The sequence below is a fragment of the Elephas maximus genome, chromosome 4 (genome assembly GCF_024166365.1).
Source record: "Elephas maximus indicus isolate mEleMax1 chromosome 4, mEleMax1 primary haplotype, whole genome shotgun sequence".
NCBI classification, from domain to species: domain Eukaryota; kingdom Metazoa; phylum Chordata; class Mammalia; order Proboscidea; family Elephantidae; genus Elephas; species Elephas maximus.
Window position 1 is genome coordinate 88,907,387 of NC_064822.1, and position 13,932 is coordinate 88,921,318.

The 13,932-nt window shown below is 42.3% G+C and overlaps 2 protein-coding genes across 3 annotated transcripts in view; one reads left to right on the plus strand and one right to left on the minus strand.

Moving 5' to 3' along the window:
- TMTC1 (transmembrane O-mannosyltransferase targeting cadherins 1) overlaps positions 1 to 5,057 on the minus strand; it is a 335,228-nt gene extending 330,171 nt beyond the window's left edge. For both annotated transcript variants that reach the window (XM_049882736.1, XM_049882735.1), the window contains exon 1: positions 4,579 to 5,057. In XM_049882736.1, coding sequence (XP_049738693.1) covers positions 4,579 to 4,883 — 305 coding nt within the window. In that variant the 5' untranslated portion in view covers positions 4,884 to 5,057. The remainder of the gene's footprint in view (positions 1 to 4,578) is intronic.
- On the plus strand, positions 4,989 to 8,786 carry LOC126076285 (uncharacterized). Its single transcript, XM_049884850.1, has 3 exons — positions 4,989 to 5,038; positions 5,181 to 6,174; positions 8,771 to 8,786. The coding sequence occupies exons 1-2, from the start codon at positions 4,989 to 4,991 to the stop codon at positions 5,839 to 5,841; spliced, it is 711 nt and encodes a 236-aa protein (XP_049740807.1). The 3' UTR covers positions 5,842 to 6,174; positions 8,771 to 8,786.
- Positions 8,787 to 13,932: the final 5,146 nt, after the last annotated feature.

Below are 13,932 nucleotides of genomic sequence, written 5' to 3' on the forward strand. Positions count from 1 at the left end.
TGGCAGTTTAAAAATCTAAACATGCAACTACCATACAACCTAGCAATGTGACCTGGGTATCTATCCCAGAGAAATAAAAGCTTGTGTTCACACAAAAACCTGTACATAAGCATTTATAGCAGCTTTATTTGTGAAAACAGCCCAGATGTTCTTAAACAACTGAATTAAAACAAACTGTGGTATATCCATTCCATGGAATACTACTCAGTAATAAAAAGGAATGAACTCTTGATACACAAAACAAACTGAGTCGCTGAGAATTATGCTGAGTGAAATATTCCATATCAACAGGTTACATACTGTATGATTCCACATATAAGACATTCTTGAAATTACAAAATTAGAGAGACAGAAAACAGATTAGTGGTTGTCAGGGGCTGGGGGGGTGTCTGTGGTTATAACAGCATAGTATGACGGATTCTCGTGATGGAACTGTTCTGTACTGTTGGGTGGTCACAGAAAGCTACAGATGTGATAAAACTGCACGGAACTAAGTACAGACATCCAAAAGAAAAGAGCAGATGTAAAACTGCTAAAGTCTGAATAAGGTCTGTAGGTTGAATCAACTGCAATTTCCTGGTTGTGGTATTGTTGTATAGTCATGCAAGATCCTACCACAGAGGGGAAATGGGTGAGGTATATAAAAGATCTCTGTATTATTTCTTACAATCGCATGAGAACGTAGAATTATCTCTAATTAAACGGTTTTTAAAAACCAGTTTTGAACTCTCAGAGATTTTCACTCAAACACGTAAACTTAAATATAGTTAAATATAGTTACTAATAGTTACAAAAGTGGTTGCAGCAGTACATTGACAGAGAACTGCCAGAAAATCAAGCCAGATTCAGAAGAAGACATGGAACGTGGGATATCACTGCTGATGTCTGACGGATCCTGGCTGAAAGCAGAGAATACCAGAAAAATGTTTACCTGTGTTTTATTGACTATGCAAAGGCATTTGATTGTGTGGATCATTACAAATTATGGATAACATTACAAAGAATGGGAATTCCAGAACACTTAACTCGGTTCATCAGGAACCCGTACATAGATGAAGAGACAGTCGTTTGGGCAGAACGAGGGGATACTGTGTGGTTTAAAGTCAGGAAAGGTGTGTGTCAGGGTTGTATCCTTTCACGATACTTAATCTGGATGCTCAGCAAATAATCCGAGCAACTGGACTATATGTAGAATGCGGCACCAGGATTGGAGGAAGACTCATTAACAACCCGCCTTATGCAGATGACACAACTTTCCTTGCTGAAAGTAAAGAGGACTTGAAGCACTTACTGATGAAAATCAAAGCCCAGAGCCTTTAGTATGGATTACACCTCAACATAAAGAAAACAAAAATCCTCTCAACTGGACCAATAAGCAACATCATGATAAATGGACAAAGGATTGAAGCTGTCAAAGATTTTATTTTACTTGGATTCACAATCAACACCCATGGAAGCAGCAATCAAGAAATCAAGCAACACATTGCACTGAGCAAATCTGCTGCGAAAGACCTCTTTAAAGTGTTAAAAAACAAAGATGTCACCTTAAAGACCAAGGTGTACCTGACCCAAGCCATCATGTTTTCAATCGCCTCAAATGCATGCAAAAGCTGGACAATGAATAAGGAAGACCGAAAAATTGATGCCTTTGAATTACAGTCTTGGTGAAGAATAATGAACATATCATGGACTGTCAAAATAAGAAACAAATCTGTCTTGGAGGAAGTATAGCCAGAACGTTCCTTAGAAACAAGGATGGGGAGACTATGTCTCACATACTGTGGACATGCTATCAGGTGGGATCAGTCCCTGGGGAAGGACACCATGCTTTGTAAAGGAGAGGGTCAGCAAAAAAGAGGAAGAGACGGATTGACACAGTGGCTGCAACAATGGGCTCAACCATAACAATGATTGTGAGGATGGCACAGGACTGGGCAGTGCTTCATTCTGTCGTACACAGTGTCGCTATGAGTTGGAGCCATCTCAATGGCACCCAGCAATAATAACAATAGTTATATAGTTAAGATATAGCTTAAATATTTAATCAACAACCAAACCTGTTGCTGTCGAGTCAATTCCAACTCATAGCCACACTGCAGGACACAGCAGAACTGCTCCATAGAGTTTCCAAGGCCGTAAATCTTTATGGAAGCAGATTGCCACATCTCCCTCTGGTTAAATGGCTGGTGGGTTCCAACTGCCCACCTTTCAGCTAACAGCTGAGCTCTTATATTACTATGCCACCAAAACCAAAACTAAAAAAAACCCAAACCCGTTGCCGTGAAGTTGATTCCAATTCATAGCAACTCCACAGGACCGAGCAGAACTGCCCCATAGGGTTTCCAAGCAGCAGCTGGTGGATTGGAACTGCCAACCTTTTGGTTAGTGGCCAAGCTCTTAACCACTGCCACCGGGGCTCCACTATGCCACCACGGCTCCTTAAATATTTAAAGGGCCCCTTTAACTGTATTTCTACAAACTAAATAAAAATCATAAAGGTACAGGCTAATGCTTAGTTCATACTGAACGGCCAATAAATATTCTTCCTTGTAACAGTCTTTAGAGTTGCATAAGTCTAACTTCATCGGTTTCATCTGTTACACCGCCCCAGCTTTATGCTATTGCACTAGAGGATGTTATTTTAACTCAAGTGACTGTACTGAAAGTGCCCAGTCTTACTTAAATCAACTCATCTGATAACAGAAAGATTAACTTTTCTCTTTCTGAAGAGGCACCTGTTCATTCAGTTTGTTCCGTGTTGCTCTTTAGATTTGCAACTTAATCTTCTCAAAAGAAAAAAAAACTGTATCTTATCTAGACAATGAGATACACCATGAGAAGAGCACTGTATCTTGGACACCAAGCTGCTTTTTAGAATCAATGATTACCACATGTGAAGAGCTTCCCCTCAACCTGCTCCTCCTTTGCCCCTGTTCTGCCAAACCCATGCTAGTTTTCTCCTTCCCCTCTTCCTTCCTCCACCTTTTCACCTCTGACCCTGTCTTCACTTGCATGAATAAAGGAACATTTTAGAAAGTCAAGAGCCAAAAGCACTCTTCCGCACCTCCACCAAATGAGCTCAGGTATTTGGCCCAGATCTTTTCAAAGGGAGTATCTCAGACCAGGGACAACGATAATCTCCACGGCTGTCAGGTCCGGCCCACCTCACTGTGCACTTCCACACATTAAATAAACAACCCTCATTGTAATAAATGGAAAAGGTCAATCTAGAAGTTAAACATATATATCTGTGCCATCGAAGGAGACTTTAAGAAACATTTGGAAAACTCAAAGTACTGAGCAACTTGGTCACTAGCCAAAATTATCTTTCAGCTCAAACCCAGGACAACTCTGAAAGAGGAAAAATGTTCATAAAATATTTTTTTCCGAGTCAAATATGCAATTTCCTCACCCTCCTTAAAACCTTAAGCTTTCTGTGGAAGAATTACGTCAAAAGCCCAAGAATTGTTGCCAATTGCCATGGTTCCCTTTTCTAAGTCATTAGAGCCACCTGTCAAGAGATCTTGGCCTCCTGGCCAAGGAAGGCTTTTCAATTTGTGGAGCCGGTCTGGAATGATCATTACCATAAAGACAGGTTCCTATTTCACCCGTTGGAAATGGCTTAAAAACGCTGATGACACGGAACCGATATTAGTTGAGCAGTTTTGTCCGGCACATTATAACAGGCTTAAATCCTGAGCCAAATTAAAAAAGGCTGAGTCAAGCTCACGATGGGTGTGACAGCACTTGCCTCAAATTAGTTCTCCATTTTCGTCTGGTGCTAGCCCTCTTTTAAATTCAAGAAAATACTCCAGCATACAAAAACTCGACGTACCCTCGGTTCCCCTTACACTGAAATTATTCACACCAGAAATGCTGAATCATGACTCCGAGGTTATAAAAGAAAACTAGTTCGGCTGGGACGCCAGGATCCCCAGAGGGTTCCACGCTTCTGCGTTCCTTTGCTTTGCACCTTTATTAAGTCTAGATGGCAAGCAGTTTTGGCAGATTAGACATGGTCCGCGAGCAGCCAAAGGCGCGGGCCGAGGTGCGGCGAAGGGAGGGAGCCTCTGCTGCCTCCTCTGCTCCTCCCCCGAAAACCCACGCACCCCTGGCAGCTCAGAGCTCCTGCCTCCTCTCATCCAAATGCTACTACCCCAAAGGGGCTGACAGGCTCCCCATTTGCAAAGCTGCCCTAAAGGCTCAGAGAAATCCCAACTTAGAAGCAACCCCCCCATCGTCACCCCTTCGGAGCGCCTTGGGCCTCCGCTGGTCCCACTTGGCAGCCCTACCACAGGGAGTGTGCGGAGGCGGCTCCTCTAGCCCCCTCCCAACCCTGCCCCGAGAGAAAGGCTGGCCAAGAGCGCAGACGCTTGAGAAACTCGATTCCAACTCCTGAAGCGCCTCAGCACTGCAGGGAAGGTGGGCAGAGGACCAGGACGGAGAGCGGCATGGGCAGCCCGGAGAGGAGGAAGGCGTGGGGGGGAAAGGGGCAATAGGAAATAGAAACGCCCCCCAAGCCAGGCCCGCAATTTCTCTTGGCCAGGGGCGGCGGTAAGATCGAGGCGAGGGACTCACTTGAAGGTGAGGACACAGAGCGGCCGATAGGACTTGTGGCTGGTGTTCTCTGCCATGCCCTTGCCCCAGAAGTCGTTGGCGAAGATGCCCCAGAGGAGCGGGGCGTCGGGCCGCACGTCGGGGTTGTTCACGATTGCCCACACGTCGTCGTGCACGAACTCGCCCTGCAGGGAGTTGCCGTAGCACAAGCAACTCGCCCCGGCGAGCAGTGCCGCGGCCCCGGCCGGCGCGAGTCCGCAGCCCCGCCGCCGGGGGGACGCGCGGTCCCCGCCGCTGCCGCTTCGGGCAGAGGTTGTCACCACCATCGCGCCGCCGCCACCACTGCTGTCCTGGCCTCTCCCGGGTGTCTGGCATCCTCCCCTTCCGGGGTTCTGGCGGCGCGCGGCGGCTGCCCGGAGGTGGGCTCGGGCATGGTGCTGCGGCTGCTGCACTCGCTGCCGGCGCCCCGCGCTCTGCCGCCGTCTGCGCCGCGGAGTTGGCCCAGCTGCAAATAAACAGCAGTCCCCCCGCCTCCCGGGCCATCTCCACCTCCTCCGCCCCACTGCGCATGCCCCGCTCGCTCTCGCCTCCACCCACCCCCACGTCCCCGATCCCGGGACTAGAGCGGGTTTATCCGCACTCCGCAGCACCTTGCACCTCCTCCTCGGCTCGTCGCCGCGCTCAGCCTGCGGGCGCACGCGTCCAGGGGAGGCAAGAGTTCGCGCGCAGATGGTACGAGAGTCGCGGCCGTGGACCTGCTCGGTGGAGGCGGGGAAAGGACGCCCGGAGATCCCGCCTGGAGTGCCTGCCGGGCTGTGCTTATCACCCCATTACACCTCTTTGATTTTTGGCCGCACCTCCGGGCCCGGGGCCAAGACGGCTTTAGCAGGTGCGCACCGTGAAATACCTACTCCCCACCCCTCCGAGAAAGAAAAGTGGCTGCTGCTTGCGGAGAAGTTCCCGGTTTTTCAGCACCCCGGACAACAGCAGCGGCAGCGCCCAGGACACGCGCTCGCATTCCCTCACTTCGCCGCATCTTTATTCTGCCCTGAGGTTTCTCCCATTTACCCGGCGTTGTGTCGGGCAGTTGCAGCCTCCGGGAGAGGAGCGCGGCCCAGGACTCCTGGAGGAGACCTCGGGGAATGGAGCTTCCAAAAGTACCTTTCGGAAAGCCAGGAGAAAAGTCTCCCTGACCAAGGACTTCCTGCCCGCCCTTCCCGGGTTTGTTCAGAGCCGCCACCCGGGCTGTTTTCTTTAACCGCCCTTTCCTCTGCCCGCACTTAACACAAAGTTCCAGATTCAGTTTTTAATGGGTATCGGGATTAATGTGGTTTCTGAAGCATTTCTCCCTGCTTTTTACTTTATTTGAACTCTTGAGACTATCCTGGAGATGACAAACAAATTCTTTTTTCTTCTCATCTAAATGGATCACTTGGGTCAGATTATTGTATTTCCTGGACTTGGGATGCGCTTGAGCTGTTCCTGCTAATATGCAAAGAACTGCATAAGGCGTCTTGCTTTGGCTTTTAAACGTCTCTGACTCTCTCACAGGACGGAGTAGAGATGCCCCACAGGGTTTCCAAGGAGCGACTGGTGGATTTGAACTGCCGACCTTTGGTTAGCAGCTGAGTTCTTAACCACTGTGCCACCAGGGTAGATAAATTATATATCCCAGAGTGATTAGTACTAGAATTTCTCCAGGTTTGAAAAGCTGTTAACTCTTTCTGACTGCCTTTTTTTTTTTTTTTTTTTTTTTTTTGTAGTTACCTAGACTATGGCATATCTAGACAGGTGCGAATTAACCAGTAAGCAAGGTACCCAAGGGTTTAATTGTGTTTACTTACTAATCCGTAGTGCACAATTTTGCATGGGTTTCCCACATCAAAGACGAATAACAGGTGAAATTTTGCATTACGGATTAGTAAGTAAACACAAGTAAACCCGTGCGTATCTTGCTTTTTGAGTAATCCATCCCTGATTCGGGGTCCAGAGAGAAAAATTACATAATTTACCATTTTATTTTAAAACCTCATTTATCTTTAAAAGAAGATGATAAAAGGCAGAAATTGTTCTTAAGAGACTGAGCATTTTTGTGGCTCTTTATTACCCAAATTTATTCCAAAAAACAAAATTTAAGACAGCATATGTGAGCAGTTGAAAACTCAATGAATGAGACAAACTTATTGCAAGTTGAGCTACATTTCACCTATTTTCACTTTTTTTTTTTTCTTGGTGACTTGAAAATTAGTGACTGAGAAGCAAAATTGAAAACTCAAACTATGGGAGTTTTCATCAAAACTTTTTCACCCTTGGTATCTTTAATATCCAGACACCACACACACCTGAGTCTGCCATCTCCCCACACAACACAATTGTTGTGTTCCCATCCATCAATTTAAAAAATACATTAAGGGCACACTTTGTGCTGCATTATGCTAAGTACTGGGCTCAATGGCCAAAGCTGCTCAAATTATGTGTGTGTGTGTGTGTGTGTCTTTGTGTAAGATTAACCATGGAAGTCTAGCTTTCTAAGTAAACTAAGGAGGATAGTGAAATTATCCTTGCTGAAGTGTAATAGGTCAATTCTTCAATCCTTCCATGTAATAATATACTTATCTATTAATAAGGACTTTTCAGAGACAATGGCTTAAGCCAAAAGAGTGACTCAAATAATAGATTTTATAGACGGCAAGTAGGTCTTTTCCCTTTCCTAAACTCACTTTAGTAGGAGGGCGCAGCCCTGCCTACCCACTTCTTACTGAATTGTTTTCTTTTTAATGTAAAAACGATGTCAAAGTTCTCCGTAACAACCGAGAGAAAGGCCTGAGAGCCCCTAAGAGACAACTGAAAGGGAAAGAGGTAAACCTCAAAGTACTGTTCAGGCTTCTGAGCACAGAAAGTTTCATTAAGCTATCCTTTGTGTTCGTTGGCATCTGTATTCTATTTAGCTCAGATGATGAAATGGGATTAATTTAATTTGAGATATTAAGATACCTTAAGTAAATGACAAGTCAATAAGTAGATACTTTTTTTTTAAAACAGTTCCTTTGTAGCTCCATCAGGTCCTTCTCTGTGTTACAGGACAAGAGTGTAAAAGTGCTTGTGTTAGAAAGTTTACACTGATAGGCCAACCCATCATCCTTCTGCTTCCTTCTTAAAGTGTAAAACACTCATCTTGGCTAATAAAGGGGCCCAAAAGGAAATTAGATTTAATTCTTGTTACTTAGTCTCTGATTATTTTTAAAGGACTTAGAGCAATACTACTTCTATGACACCTTTTGCCCATCAGAGAAATTTAAAACATAAATTATTACAAAAGTACCTCTGTGAGATTCATACGGCTTGTCACTCATGTAAATTAGGATAGGCCATATCCCTGAAAAGAAATTAGGACAGAACTAAAAATAAGTCAAGAGCAAGTAGATATTTTAATAAAACAAATTACTTCCCACTGTGCTATCAGCCTGATCATACTGTTCAGGTACATCCTGTATCACTGGTAAATGGAACAACTGCAATGTTACAAAGGCAAAAATTCAGTAAACGACTGATAACATAATTTACATTAAAAAGAAGTGTGTCTATTTATTTAAATATTACCTATTTTGAAGAAAAACAGAAAGAAGAAAATTGAAATCTCCCTACCCTACCACCTGAAAAAAGAAAAAAAACCATTGTCATCAAGTTGATTCCAACTCATAGACACCATAGGACAGGGTAGAACTGCCCCACAGGGTTTCCAAGGAAACAGCTGGTGTATTCGAACTGCCAGCCTTTTGGTTAGCAGCGGAACTCTTAACCACTGCACCAACAGGGCTGTACCACCCAGAGATAGCCCCTCTAAATATGTAGATGTATTCTTTCTAGTCTTTTATCTATTCATTTTCTTTAGTATAGGTTGGTTGCATGCATTGTCTCCTGTTTTGTAAAATAGCTTTTGTACATGTCATTACTTGTTTTCTATGTCATTAATATCCATCTACATGAATATTATGAAATTTGAGATATAATGTGATAATGTTATTTATAAGGTTAGATAATATTCCATTTATAGTTGTGTCAAATTTAGTTTACCAATCTACTGCATTGCTATTTAGATTGCATTGAATTTGCCTTTTTTTGGGGGGGGGGAGGTATTGCATATCAAACTCAGGAATTTTTGATAGTGTGACTATTTTCACCATGCTAGTACCGTTTTTTTTTTTTTTTTTAGTACCATACATGTTGATGGAAAATTATTCTGATACTAATCATAACTGCAGAAACCATGGTGGCATAATGGTTAAAAAAAAAAAAAGATCAGCAGTTCAAATCCACCAGGTTCTCTTTGGAAACCCTATGGGGCAGTTCTCTGTCCTATAGGGTCACTATGAGTTGGAACCAACAAGTTTTTAGTCATAATTGATGAAGGCATTGGTGAAAAACAAGGCTCCAGGAATTTGAAGGAATACAAATTGAGATGTTTCAACAAGCAGATGCAACACTGGAAGTACTCACTCATCTATGCCAAGAAATTTGGAAGACGGCTGCCTGGCCAACTGAATGGAAGAGATATATGTTTGTGCCCATTTCAAAGATAGGTGATCAAACAGAATGCAGAAATAAACAGTATCATTAATATCACATGCAAGTAAAATTTTGCTGAAGATCACTCAAAAGCAGCAGTACATAAACAGGGAAAGATATTTACCTCTGTTTTATTGACTATGCAAAGGCATTTGACTGTGTAGATCATAACAAATTATGGATACTTTGCAAAGAATGGGAATTCTGGAACACATAATTGTGCCTATGAGGAACCTGTACTTAGACCAAGAAGCAGTCGTTCAAACAGAACAAGGGGATACCGCATGCTTTAAAGTTAAAACAGCTGTATGTCAGGGTTGTCTCCTTTCACCGTACTTACTCAGTCTATATGCTGAGAAGATAATCCCAGAAACTGGACTATATGAAGAAGAATGTGACATCACGATTGGAGGAAGACTTGTTAACCTGCAAGATGCAGATGACACATGATGAAGATCAAAGACCACAGCCTTCAGTATGGATTACACCTCAACGTAAAACAAAAATCCTCGAAACTGGACCAATAAGCAACATCATGATAAATGGAGAAAAGATTGAAGTTGTCAAGGATTTCGCTTTACTTGAATCCCAAATCAACACCCATGGAAGCAACAGTCAAGAAATTACATGATACACTGCATTGGACAAATCTGCTGCAAAAGATCTCTTTAAAGTCTTAAAAAGCAAAGGTGTGATCAGGTGGAGCCAAGATGGCGGAATAAACAGATGCTTCCGGCGAGCCCTGTTTACACCAAAGACCAAAACAAACAAGTGAAACTAGTATATTTATGACAAGCTGGGAGCCCAGAGCTTCAAAGGCAAGCTTAGAAAATGAACTGAGGGGCAGAGGAAGGAAGAGACCGTTCAGAAGTGGAGAGGAGTTACCATAGCTGAACCTCGGGGAGCCCTCAGACACAATTCCCGGAGCGGCAGCGGCAGTGGGCTGGTACTAGTGTTTGGCTGCAGTTTCCTCAGGAAGAGGCAGCAAGGCACACAGCCGACTCACACCTCCGGAACCAGAGAACAGCAAGCTTGCTGAAAGCTAAGTACTTCCATATATTTTATTATGCTCCCCCCACCCCCAATCCGGCTTCAGTGGCTGAATTCCCTGGGCCTGAGATAGGCCCTTTTGACCACCTTGAGCCATCCTCCCGGACTTGGAGAAGGAAAAAAATTTGCAATTGGGGGAAGAGATAATTTGCCAGCTCCACTAACCAGGGAAGCTCAGGATAAAAGTGGTTCCAGTCCAGGTATAAACAGTCCATGGAGTTTGAGCACCTTTCCCTTCTGCATGGACCTGTGTGGGCCTGTTCTGGGAGAAGAGACCCTTGTTGGCAGACTCCACCCGTTTCAGCTGTGCGGTGGCAAGGTGGGTGTTTGATGTTTGACATTGCTTTTCCTATTAAATAAGGTCCTCACCTACCTACATCAGGGACCTAAGGACTGGTAGCTCTACTCAGGTCACCCAGCCACCCGTGACAGGGGTCCAAAGATAACTGGTACCTCCCAGTCCTTACAACCAAAAACTTTGGGTGCCCATAGTCCATCTGCAGAACCCACCCACCTGCACACTCTAGGGAACAGGGACGTGCTTTCCTCAGAAACACGGGTCGATGCTCAGCCCCCTGTCTTGTTCAGAGCGTGACTCCCTGCCACAATCGGATACAGGTACATACGCCAATCACCCCTGCCCCTTAAGACTGTAGGACAGAGCCTGTACCACACACTTGATGATCACCTACCTGGAAACCTGAGCTGAATTCATATAAGAAAACTGAATGGACTCCTAGACTGATATACCTGATAACAGCTCTAGCCACCTGGGAATAGGACATCAGAGTTCCAAAGGCGAAAATAAGCTAGCTCACTCAAGGAACCCATTTGGGTGTATCAAAAAAAAAAAAAAGCAAGCAGCTACGACACAGTAAGCAAGCATAAACTAATACAATAACTTATAGATGGCTCGGAGACAACAGTCAATATCAAGTCACATAAAGAAACAGACCATCATCGCCTCAACATGCTCTCAAAACAATCCAGGAATCTTCTAGATGAAAGTACATTCCTGGAATTACCAGAGGCAGAATAAAAAAGATTAATATATGGAACACTTGAAGACGTCAGGAAGAAAATGAGGCAATATGCAGAACAAGCCAAGGAACGCACCGATAAAGCAACTGAAGAAATTAGAAAGATTATTCAGGAACATAATGAAAAATTTCATAAGCTGGAGAAGTCTATAACCAGCAATCAAATTCAGAAGATTAACAATAAAATTACAGACTTAGATAACTCAATAGAAAGAGGAGCAGAATTGAGCAAGTAGAAGCTAGAATTTCTGAACTTGAAGATAAATCACTTTGCACTAACATATTTGAAGAAAAATCAGATAAAAGAATTTTAAAAAATGAAGAAACCTTAAGAATCTTGTGGGACTCTATCAAGAGAAATGACCTATGAATGATTGGAGTACCAGAACAGGGAGGCATTACAGAAAACACAGAGAGAATTATTGAAGATTTGTGGGCAAAAAACTTCCCTGATATTTTGAAAGATATTTATGCAAGGTGTTCATCAAACTCCACATGAGGTAGATGTTAAAAGAAACTCACCAAGACATATTATAATCAAACTTGCCAAAACCAAAGATAAAGAGAGAATTATAAGAGCAGCTAGGGATAAAAAAAGGAGAAGCAATGAAAATAAGCTTGGACTACTTGGCAGAAACCCAGTAGGCAAGAAAGCAATGGGATGACTTATTTAAAAAATTGAAGGAAAAAAATTGCCAGCTAAGAATCATATACCCAGCAAAACTGTCTCTTAAAAAGGTGAGATTAGGACATTTCCAGATAAACAGAAGTTTAGGGAATTCGTAAAAATCAAACCAAGACTACAAGAAACACTAAAGGGAGTTCTTTGGTTAGAAAATCAATAATATCAGGTATCAACCCGAGACTAGAGCACTGGTCAGAGCAATCAGCAGTCAACCCAGAGAAGGAAATCAAAAAAACAGCAAGATTATTTAAAAAATAAAAAAAGTTCAGAACAGGGTCACAGTGATGTTATATAAAAGGAGACAACATTAAAACAATAAAGAGGGACTAAGAAATGTAATCATAGATCTTCCATATGGAGAAAAACATACGGTGATACAAAGAAATAAAAGTTCAATTTAAATTTAGAAAAATAGGGGTAAATAATAAGGTAACCACAAAGGAGACAAACTATCCTACTCATCAAAATAAGATACAAGAAAAAAATAGAGACTCAGCAGAAACAAAATCACCAACAACAAATATGAGGAAAGGACAATATATAAAGATAATCTACTCAGCACATAAAATTAAGTGGGAAAAAGCAGCTGTCTACAACACACAAAAAAAGACATCAAAATGATAGCAGTAAATTCATACCTATGCATAATTAGCCTGAAAGTAAATGGACTAAATGCACCAATAAAGAGACAGAGAGTGGCAGCATGGTTTAAAAAACAAGATCCATCTATATGCTGCCTACAAGAGACACAACTTGGAGACACAAACAAATTGAAACTCAAAGGATGGAAAAAAACATATCAAGCAAAGAACAGTCAAAAAAGAGCAGGAGTACCAATATTAATTTCTGACAAAATAGACTTTAAAGTCAAATCCATCATAAAGAATAAGGAAGAACACTATAATTTAAAAAAATAATAATGATTACACGGACAATATATCAAGAAGATATACCATATTAAATATTTATGCACCCAATCACAGGGCTGTAAGATACATAAAATACTATCAGCATTTACAATGAGATAGACAGCTCCACAATAATAGGAGACTTCAACACACCACTTTTGGTGAAGGACAGGACATCCAGAAAGCAGCTCAATAAAGACACAAAAGATCTAAATGCCATAATCAACCAACTTGACCTCATAGACGTATACAGAACACTCCACCCAACAGCAACCAAGTATACTTTCTTTTCTAGTGCACATGGAACATTCTCTAGAATAGACCATGTATTAGGTCATAAAGCAAGTCTTAGCAGAATCCAAAACATTGAAATATTACAAAGCATCTTCTCTGACTGTAAGCCCATAAATGTGGAAATGAATAACAGGAAAAGAAATCAAACACCTGGAAACTGAACAATACCCTGCTCAAAAAAGACTGGATTATAGAAGACATTAAGGATGCAATAAAGAAATTCATAGAATCCAATGAGAATGAAAACACTTCCTATCAAAACCTTAGGGACACATCGAAAGCAGTCTCAGAGGTCAATTTATATCAATAAGTGCACACATACAAAAAGAAGAAAGGGCCAAAACCAAAGAATTATCCCTACAACTTGAACAAATAGAAAGAGAGCAACAAAAGAAACCCACAGGCACCAGAAAAAAACAAATAATAAAAATTAGAGCTGAACTAAATGAAATAGAAAGCAGAAAAACAATTGAAAGAATTAACAAGACCAAAAGCTGGTTTTTTGAAAAGATCGACAAAATTGATAAATCACTGGCCAAATTGACAGAAGAAAAACACGAGAGGAAGCAAATAACTCGAATAAGAAATGAGAGGGGCGATATTACAACAGACCCATCTGAAATTAAAACAATTATATCAGAAAAATTGTACTCTAACAAATTTGAAAACCTAGAAGAAATGAATGATTTCCTAGAAACACACTACCCACCTAAACTAACACGAACAGAGGTAGAACAACTAAATAGACCCATAACAAAAGAACAGATTTAAAAAGTAATCAAAAAACTCCCAACAAAAAAAAGCCCTGGTCCGGACGGCTTCACTGCAGAGT